Source organism: Mycteria americana, chromosome Z (genome assembly GCF_035582795.1).
Source record: "Mycteria americana isolate JAX WOST 10 ecotype Jacksonville Zoo and Gardens chromosome Z, USCA_MyAme_1.0, whole genome shotgun sequence".
NCBI lineage: Eukaryota > Metazoa > Chordata > Aves > Ciconiiformes > Ciconiidae > Mycteria > Mycteria americana.
The window spans coordinates 7,730,580-7,748,631 of NC_134396.1; the positions used below are offsets into that span (position 1 = coordinate 7,730,580).

Genomic DNA, 18,052 nt, shown 5'->3' on the forward strand with positions numbered 1-18,052 from the left:
TAATTCTACAATTTGCTTGAAAAAACGAGCTGCAGAGTTTCACATGAGCACTGATGCAGTCTTGTTGGAGTTTTCCTTGCTCAGAGACAGAGTTTCAAGGGAAGGGATGGGAGATGAAAAGATATTTTGGCATTGATGAAGAGGTGTACAGGTCTCTGTACATCTTCAAATATGTTTATAACATAAGCTGTAAAAGGCTGAACTTAATTTTCTAGCAAGCCTGTTCGAGAAAAGTGACAGTTTGAGAAGCTGCACAGAAGCTACACCCTCAATAAAAAGGTGCGGCCTTAAGAACAAGATGATGCAGTGCACAGGCACAGAAGCCATAACTACATGAGTGGCTGGTGTGCATGCGTGCTGCTCGGAATTCATGCTCTGTGTACAAGCCACAACCAAACCATAGTAACCATTTCTTTTGAGAGTTCACGTTGAGGGAAGTTATTCAACACATCCAAATGAAATCACTGTTTGGATGCCATGATGTTGAACCTAGAATTTTGTTTCAAGTATTGTGAGTGGATTAAAAGCTACCCAGAAGGAATTGTCCCCAGCTGTGTGGAGGGAAGTCCAACAAAATCTAAGGAAGAGGAGAACAGAAGGAAAAAGCAAATTCACGGTTCAGTTAAAAACAATTACAATCAAAAAGAACCCCCTTGTCTTCTGGAGATTTTCTTCAAGTTCACACCTGTATAGTGGAGATTAAAATCTTGTCAAGAAAAAGAAACTTTCACCACATTGGAAAAAAGTGGCTTAAAGACAGAACAATGACAAATATTTAGTAATGCTTAATATCAGGATTGAAAGTTACAAAAACTACTGAAAGCTATCTTTAGCTGTTTAGGAGTCTGAAATTCTGTCCTTGGGATAGACAGGAGAAGGGCAATCAATAACTGTTAGAAGGAGCTCTCGTGTCACACAGAAATCAAAGCAGAATTACCAAGCCTTGACAGTTTTTCTGCTTACTAACAGAGAACTTAAAAATTTCTGGATAAATTTGGCTTCATGGCTGCTTGGAGCAACTTGTCAACGTATATGTCAACAACAGTGCATTTGAAACCTGTTAAATTCCTCCATTACTTAAACAGCAAAGTACTAGAAGTCTCAATACTGCTGATCACACAGGTGAATTATTTGGTGTTTTTCTTAAGGAACATTCATCTTGCAAAAGCAGACCCTTACAACTTAAGATATGCCAAGATTAAAGTTGTACGGTATCATGTATCTTTCTATTCACATATCTTCTTATAATTTTATTCAAAAGTATAACCCAAAAGTCAAGTGAAATAATCTTTTCACTTAGTACTGAGAAAACTACAGCAGGGTTAATGTGTACCAGCTGGAGACAGCCCAAAGGAGAAGAGTGAGAATGGTTAGAGGTCTAGAAAACATGAATTCCTGCGGATATTGAACAAATGGTCATTGTTTAGGGAAATATGATAAGACTGAGGGAGCACAAAATGAATACCTAAGTCTCTGGCAAAGATGAAAGGGATAATTTTTTTTTTCTTCCTTTCCATGGTGGAGAAGGCAAGAAGTAACGTGTTTAAAGGCCAGCAACGTTTGTTAGGAGCAACTTTCTAATAGTGAAGGTGGAATTTCCATGTCTTGAGGTCCATGTTGACATATTAGGATAAACTTATGGGATGAATAAGTTCTAATACAGTTGCTCTTACCCTACACATAGGGATGGACCAAACAACTTTATGTCCTTTCCAATTCAATGATGACATCCTCTGTTTGTTGTCCTATATTTTACAAGACATCACATTTAAAATACTTGCCTCTATGTTCAGCCCAACAGCTAGAGATCTACTAAAATATCATTTTGGCTAAAACTTGTCTTCCAGAAAGATGTCCCACTTGTTTGAAGATGAGAGAAAGAATGCACCACTACAAAATTTGTTTGGTTAAGTTCACCCACTGTTAAAATCTGCATCTTATTGTTTTCTAAGTTCATCAGATTCTATTACTTTTATTCTATCTTTGCTTACTAGATCAAAAGCCTTTTTATAACCACTGTTTTGTGCCCATAAGGTATTGATACCACTCAACCAATATCTCAGATTTCTTTTTGATAACTTTAAAGACCCAACCTTTTTAATCTCATTTCAAGGCATTTTTTTTTTCCATCTAGCAATTAATTTGTAGCTATTTCTGTAATCTCTCCAACTTTTCCAGCATTGTAAAAAGCCTGGCACTGGAATTCTACACAGCATGCACTTGTCTGCCACATGCAGTGATGAAAATTACAAGTCGTTCTTCATCTGGCCATATCTCTACTGATTGCATCCAGGGTGTTTCAGTATTTTCTCTGATTGTCATCCCTCCTCCTGTTTTGGAAATGCAGACACCTGAATATCAAACTAAGGCCCATTAGCAAAAAGTTTTTATTCAAAAACTTTGTAACTATATGAAGATTCCTTAAGGGTAAGACTCCAAGAGTTTAGGGTTACAGGCTGACAAACATTGTGCATTAGACTTTTCTGTCACATCATTTTCCTTACTGAACAGTAAAGTTGTTTATGATGTCTAGATTTTTTTCCCAGGCATTACACTACCTCATTTCAAAGGTATGGTTTACATTTCTTCATTCTACATGTATATTTGCATTTGTAAAGACAAACTTTGTTTAAATGAGCCAAGATTACACGTGATTGTGCTCTTGTTGTATCTGAGTCTCCGAGGACTGTGTGTTCGCATTTAACTCTTCACAGTCTTTATTCATCCACATACTTTGTCAGCTATAATCTCTTATTGTTCTAAAATCCCTGATAAAGATGAATAGCACTGACAATCTAGGCATGTATCTGCAGTTGAATTCTTTTAAGCAGATTCTAACCAAATAAAGAAGCCAGAAAGGTTTTTTTTAATAAAAGCCATGTTAATTGGTATTGATTATACTCTCAAATTTTTGTGTTTTAACAGGGAATCCTATATCAGTTTTTTCCGTGGTTATATTTACATTGCCCTAATACAGTGTGTGTATATGCACAACATGCATACATGCATTATGTCATGATACAGCATTACTTGATTGTGATTAGTTTGTAGGACTAAGATAAAATTCTGCCTGTCTCTGTGCATTATACTTCTTTCATCTGATGTCTCTTGAGAACCAAATCCAGGCAATAGGAAATTGACCCAGGAAAGGACACCACATGCATTTTAGATTAAGTGCTTATTTTTAAGTATAAGGGCTGAACAACCTGTCCCTTTTAATTTATGTACATTGCTGGAATCTAACAATATCTAACTGATCATCATATTAATGGAAACACTGCTTTTTTATTTTCTAACTGTTAGAACTGACTCTTCCCTGCCTTTAGAGTTGTAATTACTACACTTACACTGACTGAGACTGATGTGGGTGTAAACTGCTTTAATTCTAATACTGAAAATAATGCAATGACTGAGGTAGGAAGGTGACATTCAGTATGAAAAAGCTGTTATAGTCAGGCCCGCAGAGCCAAAGCTATCACAATGTTTCAGTAGTGTTTTGTTTCCTGTTTTAATGGAGCATTTCATTTTGACTCCAGTTCCATCTTTTTGTGTCCCTGAGACATTTGGTACTCTAGGGACACAGAAAGGGTCTGGGCTGGTAGTAGAACTGAAGTCAGCTCTGGACACTCAGAACAAGAAATCAAACTGAAACTACATCCTGGCTTCACATGCACCCAAAGAACTCTCATCACAGGAAACAGTGTTAAGGACCATCACTATGTGGTAGCTTTGACCACTAACACCTCAGTTTCCAAATAGCCTCTTCTCTCTTCTTGGGACTCTCAGCTTTTTCACATGCTGTGCTGCATTGAAGAAACAGATGCAGAAACTGAAGCTCTTCACAAAGAAATGAAAGAACAGATGAAAAGGAATGAGTTCCTCAAAACCTATGCAGCTGCACACCGGCTAGGAGAAACTTGCCATAGAAACTGTCCATAGAAAGTAGCAAATATCCCATTACACTGCTGCTTGTGGTATTAAACTTCTTTAATCATGCCCAGAGCTTCAGCACTTACAGCAGAACTGCGCACAGAACACTGCAAACACTTTTCTTGTGTTCTTGGGGAACTTCTCAACTTCCATACATGCAGCGACCAAAAGGTCACCTACATTCTTGGAGAATGTTTATTTATCAGGAAGTTCAGGACACTGAAGTTGTCTTGATGTAAAACTTGTGACTTTGACCCTTGCCATTCCTGGCTTGTGAAAAGGAAATACTGATACCTCTTTGGTAGCTAACATGATGTTTAGAGAAAGATCCCATCTTCCCTTCACATCCAGGTATTCTGTGTTCAACAACCTCAGGAGAAATCAACCTGTGTATAACAGTACTCTATAATTCCCATGCCTCTCCTGTGTGAACTCAAGGAGAAACTAGTAAAAAACTGAAATAAGTCCAGCTTTTTGGAACCCATGTACTCTATGTAGTCAAAAGCAAGTTTCAGGGCAGTATGAGAAAAAGATATCCATTCTTACCTTGCTAAAATCTTCAGTGCTGTCCTGAGATGCTGTATTGCTCTGTCCTGAGATGCTAATACCAGAAATAGGCGGCAAACTGAAAGGAAATCCCATCAGTGCCTACAGTGCTTATTGAAGTAACACATGCAACAAGCAGTACTTGGTGGGATAGGAATCTTATGGGAACCAGTACTTTAGCCAGGGCCAGTTCTCCCCAGTCCTTTTCAAAATCGTAAAATAAATTTGACTTATGTGCAAGGGTGTTACAGGCTCCTGCAAAGCTGAAATGACACGTCTCTATTTATTCCCTCCCTAAATATCTCACTGCTTGGATGACAGATTGGCACATAGATGAAGAAGAGTATCTAAGTATCAACCTGAGCAGAACAGAAGTAGTCAAAGAAAAAAAAAATTAGCACTCACACCTGCAGTTCAACATCCATTGGCTGAAGATATAAATCCTGATGATCAATTCAACCTGTATTGCAATGGAATATGGTAACTTGGCACAAAGCTTTTAACTGGCAACAATGACAAATAATAATTTTGATAATGTCCCTTGAAGTAGGAAACTATCCCATCCTGGCAGAGGGCAGTCTGGCTTCAGTTATTCATATTTTTCTCATACCTTGACTGAATTGCAGCAACAATGTATAAAAGTCAATAGTGCTTAAAAAATTCCAGGTAGCTCAGAACAGCTGTATTGCATCTTATGAGCAACACACTCCTGTAAATGCATTAGCCTGGCTTCCAATCTCTGCACAGTCCAGACTTAACTGCAAAGACTTATGTTTACGGTATCAGGCTGTAGCATCTAAGCCATCCATTGCCTCGACCCAGAAATTTCTACTCCAAGATTGCATACTAAACACAACTGGAACTGAACAGCAATGCGTATCACACTGCCCTCCATTTCAAGTTCACTCTGGTCTCACCTACTTCACCATAAATACATAGCAATAGATATATGTAAGAAAATCCCTTCCATAACAAGGCAGTCTCTTGCACATACAGGGGAAAAAATGTTTCTTCACTTCATATACTAAAAAGCAGACCATCCCCCTCTTTCTTTGGCCTAGAGTATGGCCTTTGGCAAGACCTTATTCCCCTTGACCCCTGATGTAGTGAGCTACTGATGAGGTGCCGACCCCTTCTGCTTTTATTAATGTAAAGAAAACCTGACAATGATCAGCTACTACAAGCAGACTCCAAACATTCTGCAGAGAAAAAGTGCCTGGAATTTTAAATTTCTTAATGTATTTCTTTAGTTTTTATAAAAAAGGACTTCAGGATTTTTCAAGCAGTTACATGGTCAGAAGTTTTGCATTTTGAAAGAAGCATCCTTTTCTACAACAAAATGCTTTTGAGCTACTCTGCAAATGCAACATCGGTTTTCAGTTTTACTGCATAACACTTCACCATTTCTACATGCAAGATCTGGGAAGCTTTCTGGGTTTTGCTAAGAACGTGCAACAACATCTGCAGCAGCTGATCACCCACTTCCTACTTTATTCATAATGTGCAGAGAGCTGTTCTCTGCTCCGCTTCCCTAACCCGCATTTTCATTTCGTTAACAAGCCCTGGTTTCAGGTTTCACAATTATGCTGCTTTGGAGCTGCTCAAAGTAAGCAGGTAAACTTACAACATTACTGAAGCTCAGTGCTTTTGATCATGCTGTTGTCAGAGATACCGTAACAACAGAGACACAAAGATTCTTGGAGACACTGCTCCCACCTTGAAAACAGAGACCACAGAAAGTTTTTGATTACTGCTGTCCTTGAGTCCAGACCTCACTTTAAGAAATGCTTGGGTACAGTCTTTTCTTCATTTTCTTTTCTTTTATTTTCCTCATCTTTCCTGTTTCTACTTCCAGTTAGATGGTAAAGCTGCTTTTTCAGCTTTGTACAAAGGAAGTCACCTCCAAAAAAAGGAAAAGAAAGGAAAGGAAAGGAGGAAAGGAAAAAGGGAAAATGGAGACCTAGGACAGGTCTCCATCCATTTTAAGACTACTTTCTTGATTGTTGCTCATACATCATGAAAAAGACGATCAGAGCAGGTGGACAAATTGTCCTTTTTTAAGCAGAACTCGTTGATCTCAGCTGGGAAATCTTGTTTCCAGAGCATGTACACAGACTACCTCAAGGGTATTTCACATAACATTTAACACCTATTTAATGCCTTATATTCTCAAAATGACATAGAGATGACATATTAAGTCCCAGATCACATACCTGATAGAAGGTTTTTCCCATTCTATGTGAGAATGTAGAGACAAACAGATGAAGGATAAACAACACCCAAAAGTGAGCATCTAAGTCTACATTTAAGGTTCACGGCTGAAAAATATTAAGCATGCACTTAATCTTACGCCCAAAAGAAAACCCACAGGTTTCATCTGAAGTACTTCGGTATGTAAAAGCTTGCAGGACTGAGCCTTATGGTGACTAAAGATGTGGTTAGATATTCAGAACACTTTGTCTGGGCAGTTCTGACTGGCCTAAGGAAAGTGATTTCAAACTACAGATGTGTAATCATATCAGAAGCCTATCCTTATCTAAAGGGGAACACAAAATTAATTTCCAATTGAACTATAGGTGAAACTTTTCATTGTCTGATAAAAAGCCTTAATGATTACTTCTTTTATTAATAAGAAATATTTGTAAACCTGAGCCAGTTAATTTTATATTGCATGATATCATTTCATATGCAAGAAAAAAGAACAGCAATTGGAAGTATTCAGAGATGGAGGACATGTAAGACAGCAATAGTTTAAAATAAATCTTTAGTAAATAATTTATATTTGAAAGAGACGGCAAAAGAAAATGTATACAATGATGCAAAGGCAAGCAAAAGAAAATGTAACAGAAGAAATTTACTTAAAATGCGGCTATTTATTTCCCAAACCAACAAACTGATGAAGGGGTTGATAATTTTATAAACCTGTTGTTCACCGTGAAAAATAATTACATCATACATAGCATGCAATTCTAGTTAAAAATTAATCATAGGAGTATAAACACTGATATATAAAACATCAGTTGCATAAAAAATTCCCATGCACCAAAGTCTTGCATTCAAATAGTGGGGTTTTGCACATTTTCTTTTCAGGATCTGCAAACAAGAAACATCATTGTTCCAAATGAACACATTTTAGGAGTGTTCAGTTTTGAGTGGAAACCGATTACCTCAGAAATGTTCATTAATAAAATGAACCTTTTAGGGTAAAATTAATTGTTAGTATACTGTTTCAAAAGCTTCCTAACATCTTTAGTATGAAATGCTTAATATTTTGTTTGTCTCTATTAGTATTGAATATTTACTTTAGTATTTAATAATTAAGATCAAAGCTTTCAGGAATGACTGGCTGTTTCCCGGAATGAACTATTTGGATTACTAACTTAATTAGTCAACTTATTAACTTGTGTATTGTTACCCATGTAATGCAACCCAATGATGAAGATTCATTACAGATGTTTCTTCCTGTGAAATAAAATAGGTCTAGGAAATAAAAAGATGGAAATACTTGCTCAAGTTGTCATATATTGTCTCAAATTCATGCATGCTGCATAGCTTTTACGTCTGTGAGCCACTAAGGAAATATTACTTAAACAATACAGAGAAATTAAGACTTCACAGCTCAAAGACAAATTTCAGTACATATCAAACTTCAAATATATGAGAACTATATGCCAAACATTCTTGTAATTATGAGTAAACAGGCTACAAAACATTTTTTTGGAGCTAGCTAAACACGAGATCTTTAGGGTTCAAGGTGCGTTCTCCAACAATGGTATCAGCAACATGTCCAGAACTTTATCACCACAATATTTTTGCATATCTGGGAAACACAGCTTTTTTTTTTCCAGCTTCACCGTAAAGCTGTCTATAAAGTAATGTGATATGCCAGATACACTTCATTGCTACAATTAGTTGCAAAGTAGATTTTCAGCAAAATATGTATCAACTTGAAGAATGGGAAACTTTCAGCCAGTTCATATCATTCTTATTGAGCTCTAAATTAAAATTATTAATATAATTTTTATTCAAATTATTTTCTGGGATATGGTTTCAGGTTTCAGAATACTTGCAACTTTGGTACAGCAGAGCTACTTGTGTGCTGTGACCCATGTAATGCAACCAAATGATGAAGGTTCATCAAAAGTATTTCTTCATGTGAATCAAAATAGATGTAGGAAATAACAAGATTTCGAAAACTGAAACAAGAAAACATAATTAAGCAGAGAGAATTACTCAGTTCCATCAGTTTTACTGGTTTTCTCTCTAGCAGTTTCCTTTCTGTCACCTTCCATGATAAAGTCATAGCTGTCTTTTTTTTCCTCCGTATAAATTCTCCTTTCTAACTAGTGTTCTCAACACTCCTTCAGAGACTCCTTTCGTATGTGGTGTAATCCCAAAGACATTGCGTTAAACCCATCCAGCACTGACCCTGCTGGAGGCTGGTCACTGGTTTCTAATACAGCGTAACACATCATGTGTTTCATTCAGTCCTTTGTAGAAGTCCAGACCTATTGATAGAATATGGTAGGCATATACTTTGATTCAAAAGAGAAATGGCCTCAAAACAACTCAAACTGCATGTCAAAGTGTAGTTGGAATTGCTATTAAGTGATTGTTTAGGCTTACTCAACAGAATTACCAGGTGCATTCGCATGGTTTATCTTCAGAGTCCTAAATTCTGCACCTTAGATTCTGAAGTCTCCACTCAGGAATGATTATAGCTGACTCAATGGGATTTAGTGTAGTCAACTGCAGGAATGACTCCAGAATTCGTACGTAGACTATAACAAGTGTATAAATGAGAAAAATATATTTCTGTGCCTCCATACTATGATATAAACAACCCATATCTTACTGTTAATTTTACTAGAATCAGATCGTCTGGAAGGGAACATGTGCCACATAAGCCCTAACAAACAAAAATGGAGATATTTAGGGGAAGATCTATGAATGTGCCAATTGCAGAAGCTATGACAATTCCTAACCAAGAACTGTCCTCTGGCGGTTTATTGATGGATACATTTTATTCCTTTTTAAACTAAAAATATACATTAAGTTATTTGAAAAATATTGCAGACTGTTGTAGCTAAGGAAGCAATCAAGGGCAATGAATTTAAATACTAATTTGCAATGTTTTTTGTGTACTTTTGCTTCCTAATGCACAACAACAGCAAGTTGTACCCAGAATAATCTTCTGCAAGGAAATACTAAATGTTGGTTTCCCTCAAGACTTATTTTATCTATAACTTGGATTAGATTTCTTTATTTCCTTAGGCAGATAAATAACTTGTCTCATTCATATTTCTATCAGGATGGTTGCCTTCATTTTTAAATTGCAGTGACTTATCTTTTTCAGTGCTGTAAGCCATAGTAGCAGTTTAATTTGTAGTCTTGTCCACATGTTTTAGCAGAATTATATGGTGAATCCTTGACCAATTAAAGGTAATGCTTCAAAAACTTCAGTGTGGCAGGGTTTCCTCCATAGCATTACTATTCTTTGCTGTGGAGGCTCTTAAAAAATCTGAAAAATTTTCTCTCTGACTGAAGCAGACTGAAAGCATGTGTCCATTCTTTGCTTATTGAAAACTTTAGTCTTACATGCATATTCTATTATAGCTGGAGAATGAAGGTGTGAGTAAAAAGACTGAGGGAAATTTAGTTCAACTGGTCTTTTGGAACTTACAGGTTGAACTAATGAAAGACAGCCAAAGAAATAATATTGAAATTAGAAAGGAATTCAAACCTCTTTTTTGAAACTGACCTTATACCAATCCCATGAGCAAGACAACTCCTTTGGTGTCAGACCCACACAGGTGACGTCATTGCACTTGTACCAAACTATATACATTGTGTGGGATTTCATATGCTGTGGTCTGATTTTCATGATAAACGCACAACTTTGACTATATTTCAGCTGAGCATTGTTCTTCAGTTCTAGGAACTTCAAAAATTGATTCTCCTGTTTCTCAGAGGTGTAAAATATTTCAGTATAATGCTGCTGAAAGAATAATTTTTTTGGTTCTCTCACTTTCAGAGAAGAAGAGAGAGGAATGTCCTTAAAAGAAAGCTGAAGAGTTTTTACATTCATTTCCACAAAAAACTACATACAACTACTTGTCCAGGTTTTTGTAGTTGCTTTCAAGCAGATCCAGCGAAGTTAAGTTCTTGGCAGATCTGTGTGATCATAATTTCAACTCCACTTCCGTAGTTTTCAGGTAAATGTGTGGAGGACCAATAATAATAGACATCAACATCATAAAATCTAATAAAAGACTAGGTAAAAAGCCTTGAAGGTCTTCAAATTCCCAGAAATAGCTTCACTTCAGTACATTTTTGACATCGCTTAAAATTCAACATTTTAGCTATGTAGAGCAAAGTCCAGGCATTATGTTGCACATAATTATCATGCTATTCTGAAATTACCATTTTGATGCTTTCTTGAGCTGTACAGGGTTTTATGGCGTGCTATAGTTCACTTGTACAGAGAGATATCACATCATTACACACAGCTACCCCCACCCTGAACAGTGTTGTTTGATATCATCACCTACTTTTAATTTCATCTGTCTTAGAAACAGATGATTTGGCTCAGTTACAATTCTTTTTATCCTCTTACACCTTAATACTGAGCTGTTGCATAACTTTATCCAATCTAGCACTGAGGTAAAAAAAGAAAACCTACATTGACCTTTTAAGTCCAGATTCTGCAGTAAACAGCCATGACATCCTGTGATAAAAAAATCCCCTGTTCTTTATGACTTTGGAAGCTGCTGTTTCAACTTGCCATCAAGTAAGAGCAACAACTGTCTGGTTCTAAGGGGCCTTGCAAAGACAATTAAGACATTTACTGTCCTCAGGAGTGGTGCTTGATTGTTAATTACTTTGCCAACAAAATGTTGTAATAACTTTGACAATGCACCTCAAATTTTAATTCCTTCTTTCTCTCTGGTTGTCTTACCCAACTCAAATAGCCATGCCACTGTGTGGGTACACAGTCCATCACAGAAGAGAACCTCAACAAGGACTGCAGACACAACCATAACTCAAATTATAAATAATGAGAATTTTCTTACATGTCTTCTTTTTACCTAGATTCAGTAAAGTTTCCTTTCATTTCTCCCCATACAGCTCAAAATATTCTCCCTAGCTGAAGCCCCAGTGTTGATCATTCACGAGGTGTTCAGAGGTGTTTAGAGCACTAGGGACTCTGAACCTTCAACTGACTTTATGTGGGTGGCCATCTGTACATGCATGATCCCACTGAGGTCAGCCCAGGTGCAGTTCTCCTCTGAAAGCAAAGGTACGGTTGTGGCTTCGCATGTAAAGCTGTCACCAAAATGACTTTGCTTTTCTTCTGTTTTCTAACAAAGCCCTGTTTGCACTTTGGTTGTTTATTATAAAACGGTATCATTAGTATTATTTTCTGAATCTAGAAAGCACATGCATCTCATTGATTCTGAGCTGATGTAAATATGATCTACTCTCATGGAAAATTGCTGTAATGGGACATAACACAGGAATTTACCAGTGCCATGTATTCACAGGCCCAGAAAGGAATTTCTTAAAGCCTGCCTTCACTGGAAAATAGTAATGCATCAACAGCCAGACTTTCCTCAGCAAGACACTTGTAGCTACAGACTTTATCAAGAGAAGTTTTTCAGGACCAGGTGAAAATTTCTAATCCAAAGCAAGGCCAACACCAAACCAACATCCTTTAGTACTCATGCAGGCACGGTGGACAGTTTAAGTCCTTCTCCCACCCATAAGACTGCTGAATCTAAGCTAGATCCTTCAGCCTCTAACGTTTAAAGTTGTTTCATGCCCAGTGAATACTTGATTACAAAGAAAACAGTAAAGCAGCTTTCATGGGAAAGGGTAACAACCAGAGAAAAAGGGGTGAGTTGATACTTCTGAGAAAGCCAAGTGCAAACTCCTGGTTTAAATCAGGCAATACAAGGTTTTCTGCACCCCAGGCACATGCCCCTAATACAAGTATAGCAGCCGCCATGTGTGGAGCTTTTCTATTCTCAAAGTACAACATGAAGCCTAACTATTGCCCTAGTGCAGATCAAAACCCCCAAAGGTTAGATCTCAGAAAGCTTTGTTGGATGGGAAAACCATTTCCATTTGCTTATTCTTCTTTTTACTCAGCAACTGAGTAGCAAATTAAACAATGATGGCAAGCTGCTGTTTATCAGGACAAAGTAATGAGCAGGAAGAATTTGTGCTGTGGGGGTGGCATCTTCCTGACCTGACTTTGATTCTTGAAATGACAGTTAAAAAAAAAAAACCAAAACAATTCAGTTTAACGACTTTCCAAAGCAGGTAGGTTTTGTCATTTGAGTTTAACGTTCCAAGAAACCTAGCAGTGATGAATAACTAGCAGTGATGAATAACTTCGCTGAGCTGAAAACGAGTTTGTTCAGGATTCACTCTAGAACACCTGGTCTCTCCACCAGAACTATTCTGTGGAGAGTTCTGGCCACAAAGAAATGAGCTGCATTAATTAAAGCCAAACGGAACATCAAGGTCTACATGCCAGCTCTGCAGGCGTAGGCTGAAGTTCAGGCCCGCTATGAATGGCTTCGTATTGATGTAGTTTCTAAATCTTTCAGTCTTGCCCTGACCCAAAGACTGTGAAGTAGAGAAAACCATGTCTGACCCTTCAGTTCTACTTAGTTGTGTGTGTGGAGACCAACCTGTGCCACCACAGTGGGCAGCTCCATCCTTAACTCATGTTCCCAGGGCGACTCATCCAGGCTGGTCGCTGCACTAGTAGTGCTGGTTAGTGACAACTGAAGGTCCTCCTTTTAGCAAAAGTTCTGGTATTATCCTTACAGCCCTGTTCACAGTATTCATTTTAAATGCATATGATAAATATTTCCAACCCTCAGTTTAAAAACAGGATTAAAAAATGCTTTGTGTCTATAACTGCATGGGAACCAGAAAAAAAAAATTGAATAAACAACAAACAAAGAAATAAAATCATCCCTCCATTAATTACTTAAAAATAAAATAAAAAAATATATTTTAAAAAAAATTAGTTGCGGTTTTGGGTGTTTCCAGCCTTTTTCAGGACTTCTCAAAGTTCTAGCTGGCAAAGCTCTTATTCTTTTTATTTAATCAAAACATTTGCTGGTGTCATTTGCTGAAAAAGCTGCCTTTCCATTTTGAGACTGCTCTGGGCACTCGAGTAAAGCCAGTCATGTCATGCTGAACAGTACACTATGGAGATGGAGCAGCCGCTGAGACTGTTGTATATTGGCATATTTCTTTTAAAGAGATACACAGATTTACACCATTTGACAATCTGGCCCTGATCATGGATTTGTGAGGACATTTCCATAACTGTAGGGTAACACAGGAAAATCAAAATGTAGCAGCTGACAAGAAAGTACATTTTATGTTACTGATATGGTCCTAATTTTTGAGTGGAATTAATAATAGCAGAATATATAGTTGCATGCACACTCTGTGTTTTTAGTGTTGCTTTTTGTCTTTAGAGAAAGCCAACTCCGAGCTTTTTCATCCGGTCATAACCCCTTTGAATATCTTGTGTCTCAGGAAGACCAGTCTTACATGTATTCAAAACTGCTGAAGCAGAAGCCGTACTGTATTCTAAATATGGAAGGCACAAGGACAAATTTTCTGTCAATTAGTTTACATGAATGTACCTGATGTACTGCACATGCACAGCGTGGAGTTATTCAGAGCATCTGTCATCAAGTGTGGAGTTATTCAGAGCATCTATCGTCAGCTATGTTGAGCATCTAACTTTAATGCTCTGAATCACACCATTGGGCATCTCCCTTTCCCACTGACTACACTGAAAATTTAAAAGTCTAAGTTTGGTCTGTTTAATTAAATCTAAGAGAGATAGTTAAGGCAGACTAACGTAGGTGAAATGCTCCTCATTATCAGAAATTACTTAGCGGTGTGTATCACCTGACACAATTAGTTACAGGACATAACTGGTTAAAATTACTTGAGCTAAAAAAATATATGTGAGGATTGAATATATTCTTTGCTTCCTGAGCTCAATGCAGACAGCAGTGCATTAAGAAAAAATAAAAAAGAAATAAAAATTTAACACAATAATAAATTTTTATTTTTGTCTTTGTTTTTCTCATGCACCAAGATCAACAACAGCTTTTCTCTGGACCCATACAACTTAAAACTTTGATTTTAAAATGTGATCAGGATTTCTTATGCAATTACAGTTCCCAGCACCTGGTGCTATCAGAAAAAAGAGAAAGCCTCCTTCAGCTGCTATAAAACTTGTAATAGAAATGTGTAAATTGGCATCACCCATTCCAACTGGAGTGGCTACTTTTAACTTTTTAGAATTGTCAAAGAGTGCCTAAAAGCTTTGTAGGACAACCTTAACCCAAACGTTTGAAATACAGGTGATTTAAGGGACAATTAAATTCAGAATTACATTCAGAACCTCCGCAAAGCTGATCTCTCCTTCAAGGAGGTGAGAGTGGATATGTGGGTCTAACTTTAGGAAACTATATTTTTACATGAGATTTTCAAGGGCATCCTTTGAGTGCCTCAGAAACAGCTTATGATGATATTGTTGCAATGGATATTGTTGCATTGTTGCAACAATGATATTGTTGCAATTTGTCTTGTGTGCTGAAAGGAACCTGTTGAAGCAGAACTCTGCGGGAGTGGAGTCACAGCCATTTCTTTTATTCACAGGGATTTGTGTCCTCCCAGATATTTCAAAAGTATTTACAGAAGCTCTTATCACACACAGGACCATCTCAGATTTTACAGAAACTTAGTGACAATGCCTGGATTATGACCATCAGAAAGTACAGAGGCTTGGTTCTTCACAAAAATAGTGAGGCAGAGCCTCAGGTGCTACTAACTGCCACACTACTGAACTCATGCAAACCTAACAGAAAACACTAAGTCCAGGAGATGGAGTCTGGACTCAGATCTGGGTATAAAATCAATACAGCTCCATGTGGGTACAATTAATTCTGTAATTCTGCATAGTGTTCAACTTTCAAAACAAACTTTAAAATAGAGCAACTTATAGGGTCATGCTGTGATTAGTCACTGTGAAAGGCAAAAAAGAAAAAAAAAAAAGTGTGGTTACTATAGGTTGTAGTATGTCATTTTGGTGGCCCTCAAGCTGTGCCCAGGATGTTACTGTCGAGAACAGGACACACAACATCAATATCTCATTTATAGGAAGTCAGGACTTAAATGCCTGTTGAGAAAAATACTTAAACTCACTAACACAAGTTGTAGCTACACCTAAGTAGTTTTGAAAAAGAAATAAACCCAGCACAGAAAGCATTCATCCCACACTTTATCACTGAGGGAGGGAGAATATAATTTTAATTTCTGTCCTGTATGGAAGAGACCCAAGCATAGATTAAAGCTTTAAGCAGTTGTCTGATGCACAAGTCTTGTGTTATTTCTGAACAGAAGACGGGATTCCACCTGGCATGAATTGGGTACTAAATGCATAAAAAAGGCAATACCCAAGAAAGCAAGAACAGAGAGGACTCACTGTCTTTTGGGCTGCTCTTCCAGAACCTTTCCAGGTCCACGCTGGGGGGTCTGCTGGGCTTCTGCGGGGGCTGGCCCAGCTTGAACAGCGGGGGCAAGGCTTTCCGCCTGGGGGTTCCTGAGCTCCTGTCCCCATCCTCTTTCTCTTGTGATCCACCTGATGGCCTTCCTGCAGCAAGCGCTGTGTTCGTCTTATGGAACTTAGGAGAAGAAGAACCTGATTCTTCCTGGATGATTTTGCTGAGGAAGATGTTCTTGGCAGCACTCATTCCCTTTTCTTCAGTCTTTTCTTCCACGTTTTTGGTGGTGCCTTGAGGTGAACTGGACCAGTGGCCAGTAGGCTTCAGAGCCACATTAGAAAAATGACTGCTTGCAGCTTCTGCAGCACAGTTACTATTTTCATCCATTTCCTTTGCTGCTTTAAATGAGTGTATATTTGGTCTAGGGCCTGGTAGTCCTTTTTGCAGAAAAACGTTTTTATTAGAATTGTCTTCATTGTGGGAGACCTCATGGTTTAGAGAAGGTTTCTGTGCAAGAGGTGGTTTGGAGAAAGGAGGCTTGGGCTCATTTTCTTGTGTTGCAGACATGAACCTTTCCTTAACTCCAGTTACTTTTGAAAATGCTGGTTTTGCCTCACTCTCCTGTGGTGCAAAACTTGAATTTGGTTTTGTTCCCAGAGGATTTTTTTCTTTCTCATGAGGAGCAGAGTTAAGGAATTTGTTCCCTGCAGGTTTTGGATACAGAGGCTTTGGGTCTTCTTTTGCCAAGTCACTGGTTTTGGTGGGGGGTTTAGTGCATCCAGGTTTTCCATCATTTTCTCTGTTAGTTGCCTGAAGCTGAACCCCAAACCTTTGTGCCACTGGTTTCAAATATGGGGGCTTTGGATCCTTCTCTGTTTTATCATCAGTTGAAGGCTTGACCCCCAGAGGAGGCTTAGGATGAACAGGTTTGTGAAAGGTACTGGGTCCTGAAGAAGTTGCATTTCCTTGATTTGCAAATTTCTCAAGTGCTGCTTTCCTTGACTGTAATCCTGTAGGGATAGGTTGTCCTGGAACTTTGAAGGGTCGACTGTTACCAGAAACATCCTCTGTGGGACTGTTACCCGTGTTAAATTTCGCCATGAGTGCCTTCACATCTGCCTTGCCATCCTAGAAGCATAAAGAGAAAAAGAAAGAGCAGCAATGAGAAAGTCCCCGTTGCAATGTTCACACATACTGTACTTTAAAGAGTTTCCTGGTCTGAGGCTTGTAGTACTGCTGATTGGCTGTGGAGATATTGTAGCACATCTTCCTGTAGGGTTAGAGAACCTGAGCATTTTGTTATACCCTTGCTGTGGTTATACAATCTTTTAAAATTTTCAGTGCAGGTACTGCCTTTAGAGAGTGGTCATGCAGCTCCTTTTGGGCATACTATAATTTTTGTTTATTTGTGGAATTAGGAACTGAACACCTAATAAATACAAGAAAATACATACTACTTTAAAATTAATGTATCCCAAAAAATATGTGTCCAGTGGTGAGAAGCATAGACTGTACTAGAACCTGGATTATGTACTAGACTAGCATGATTCCCGCCAACTCTTTGGAGAACTGCAAGTTCCTTTGTGAAAACAGAAATTCTTCTGGTTTGGGCGGTGTGTGTCAGTTTTTCTTTCCTTTCTCAGCAATTTTCTTCCCTGCTGCTCCCCCCACCCTCACTTTGTCCTCGTTTCTCTTCTCTATTTTGTATCTGAAAAAAACTGTGCATGTGTGGACAGAAAGTGAGAATATGTGGAGTAAAATAGGAAGAAATGACAATCAATACACCCAGGTACTGTCAAAGATACTTAAATTCTTTGGCGGGGGGGTGGGGGGGGCACGGGGGAGATGTTTAACAATTCCAAGTGGATAAAACCCAGCTTCATTCAAAAAAAACCCAGCTTCATTCAAAAATGTTTTAATTGGTGAGCTCTCCTCAATACCTTTCAGGACCAGTCTTTGATATGAACTGAGAGCAAAAGCTCAATACATTTGAATTCGGTAAAAATTAAAACACAATGCAGTGGAGG

The 18,052-nt window shown here is 38.0% G+C and overlaps 1 protein-coding gene across 1 annotated transcript in view; it reads right to left on the minus strand.

Moving 5' to 3' along the window:
• Nucleotides 1–17,147, minus strand: part of FYB1 (FYN binding protein 1) — a 53,862-nt gene extending 36,715 nt beyond the window's left edge. Inside the window, exon 1 of the mRNA XM_075488610.1 lies at nucleotides 16,007–17,147. Coding sequence (XP_075344725.1) covers nucleotides 16,007–17,126 — 1,120 coding nt within the window. The 5' untranslated portion in view covers nucleotides 17,127–17,147. The remainder of the gene's footprint in view (nucleotides 1–16,006) is intronic.
• Between the last annotated feature and the right edge of the window lie 905 nt (nucleotides 17,148–18,052).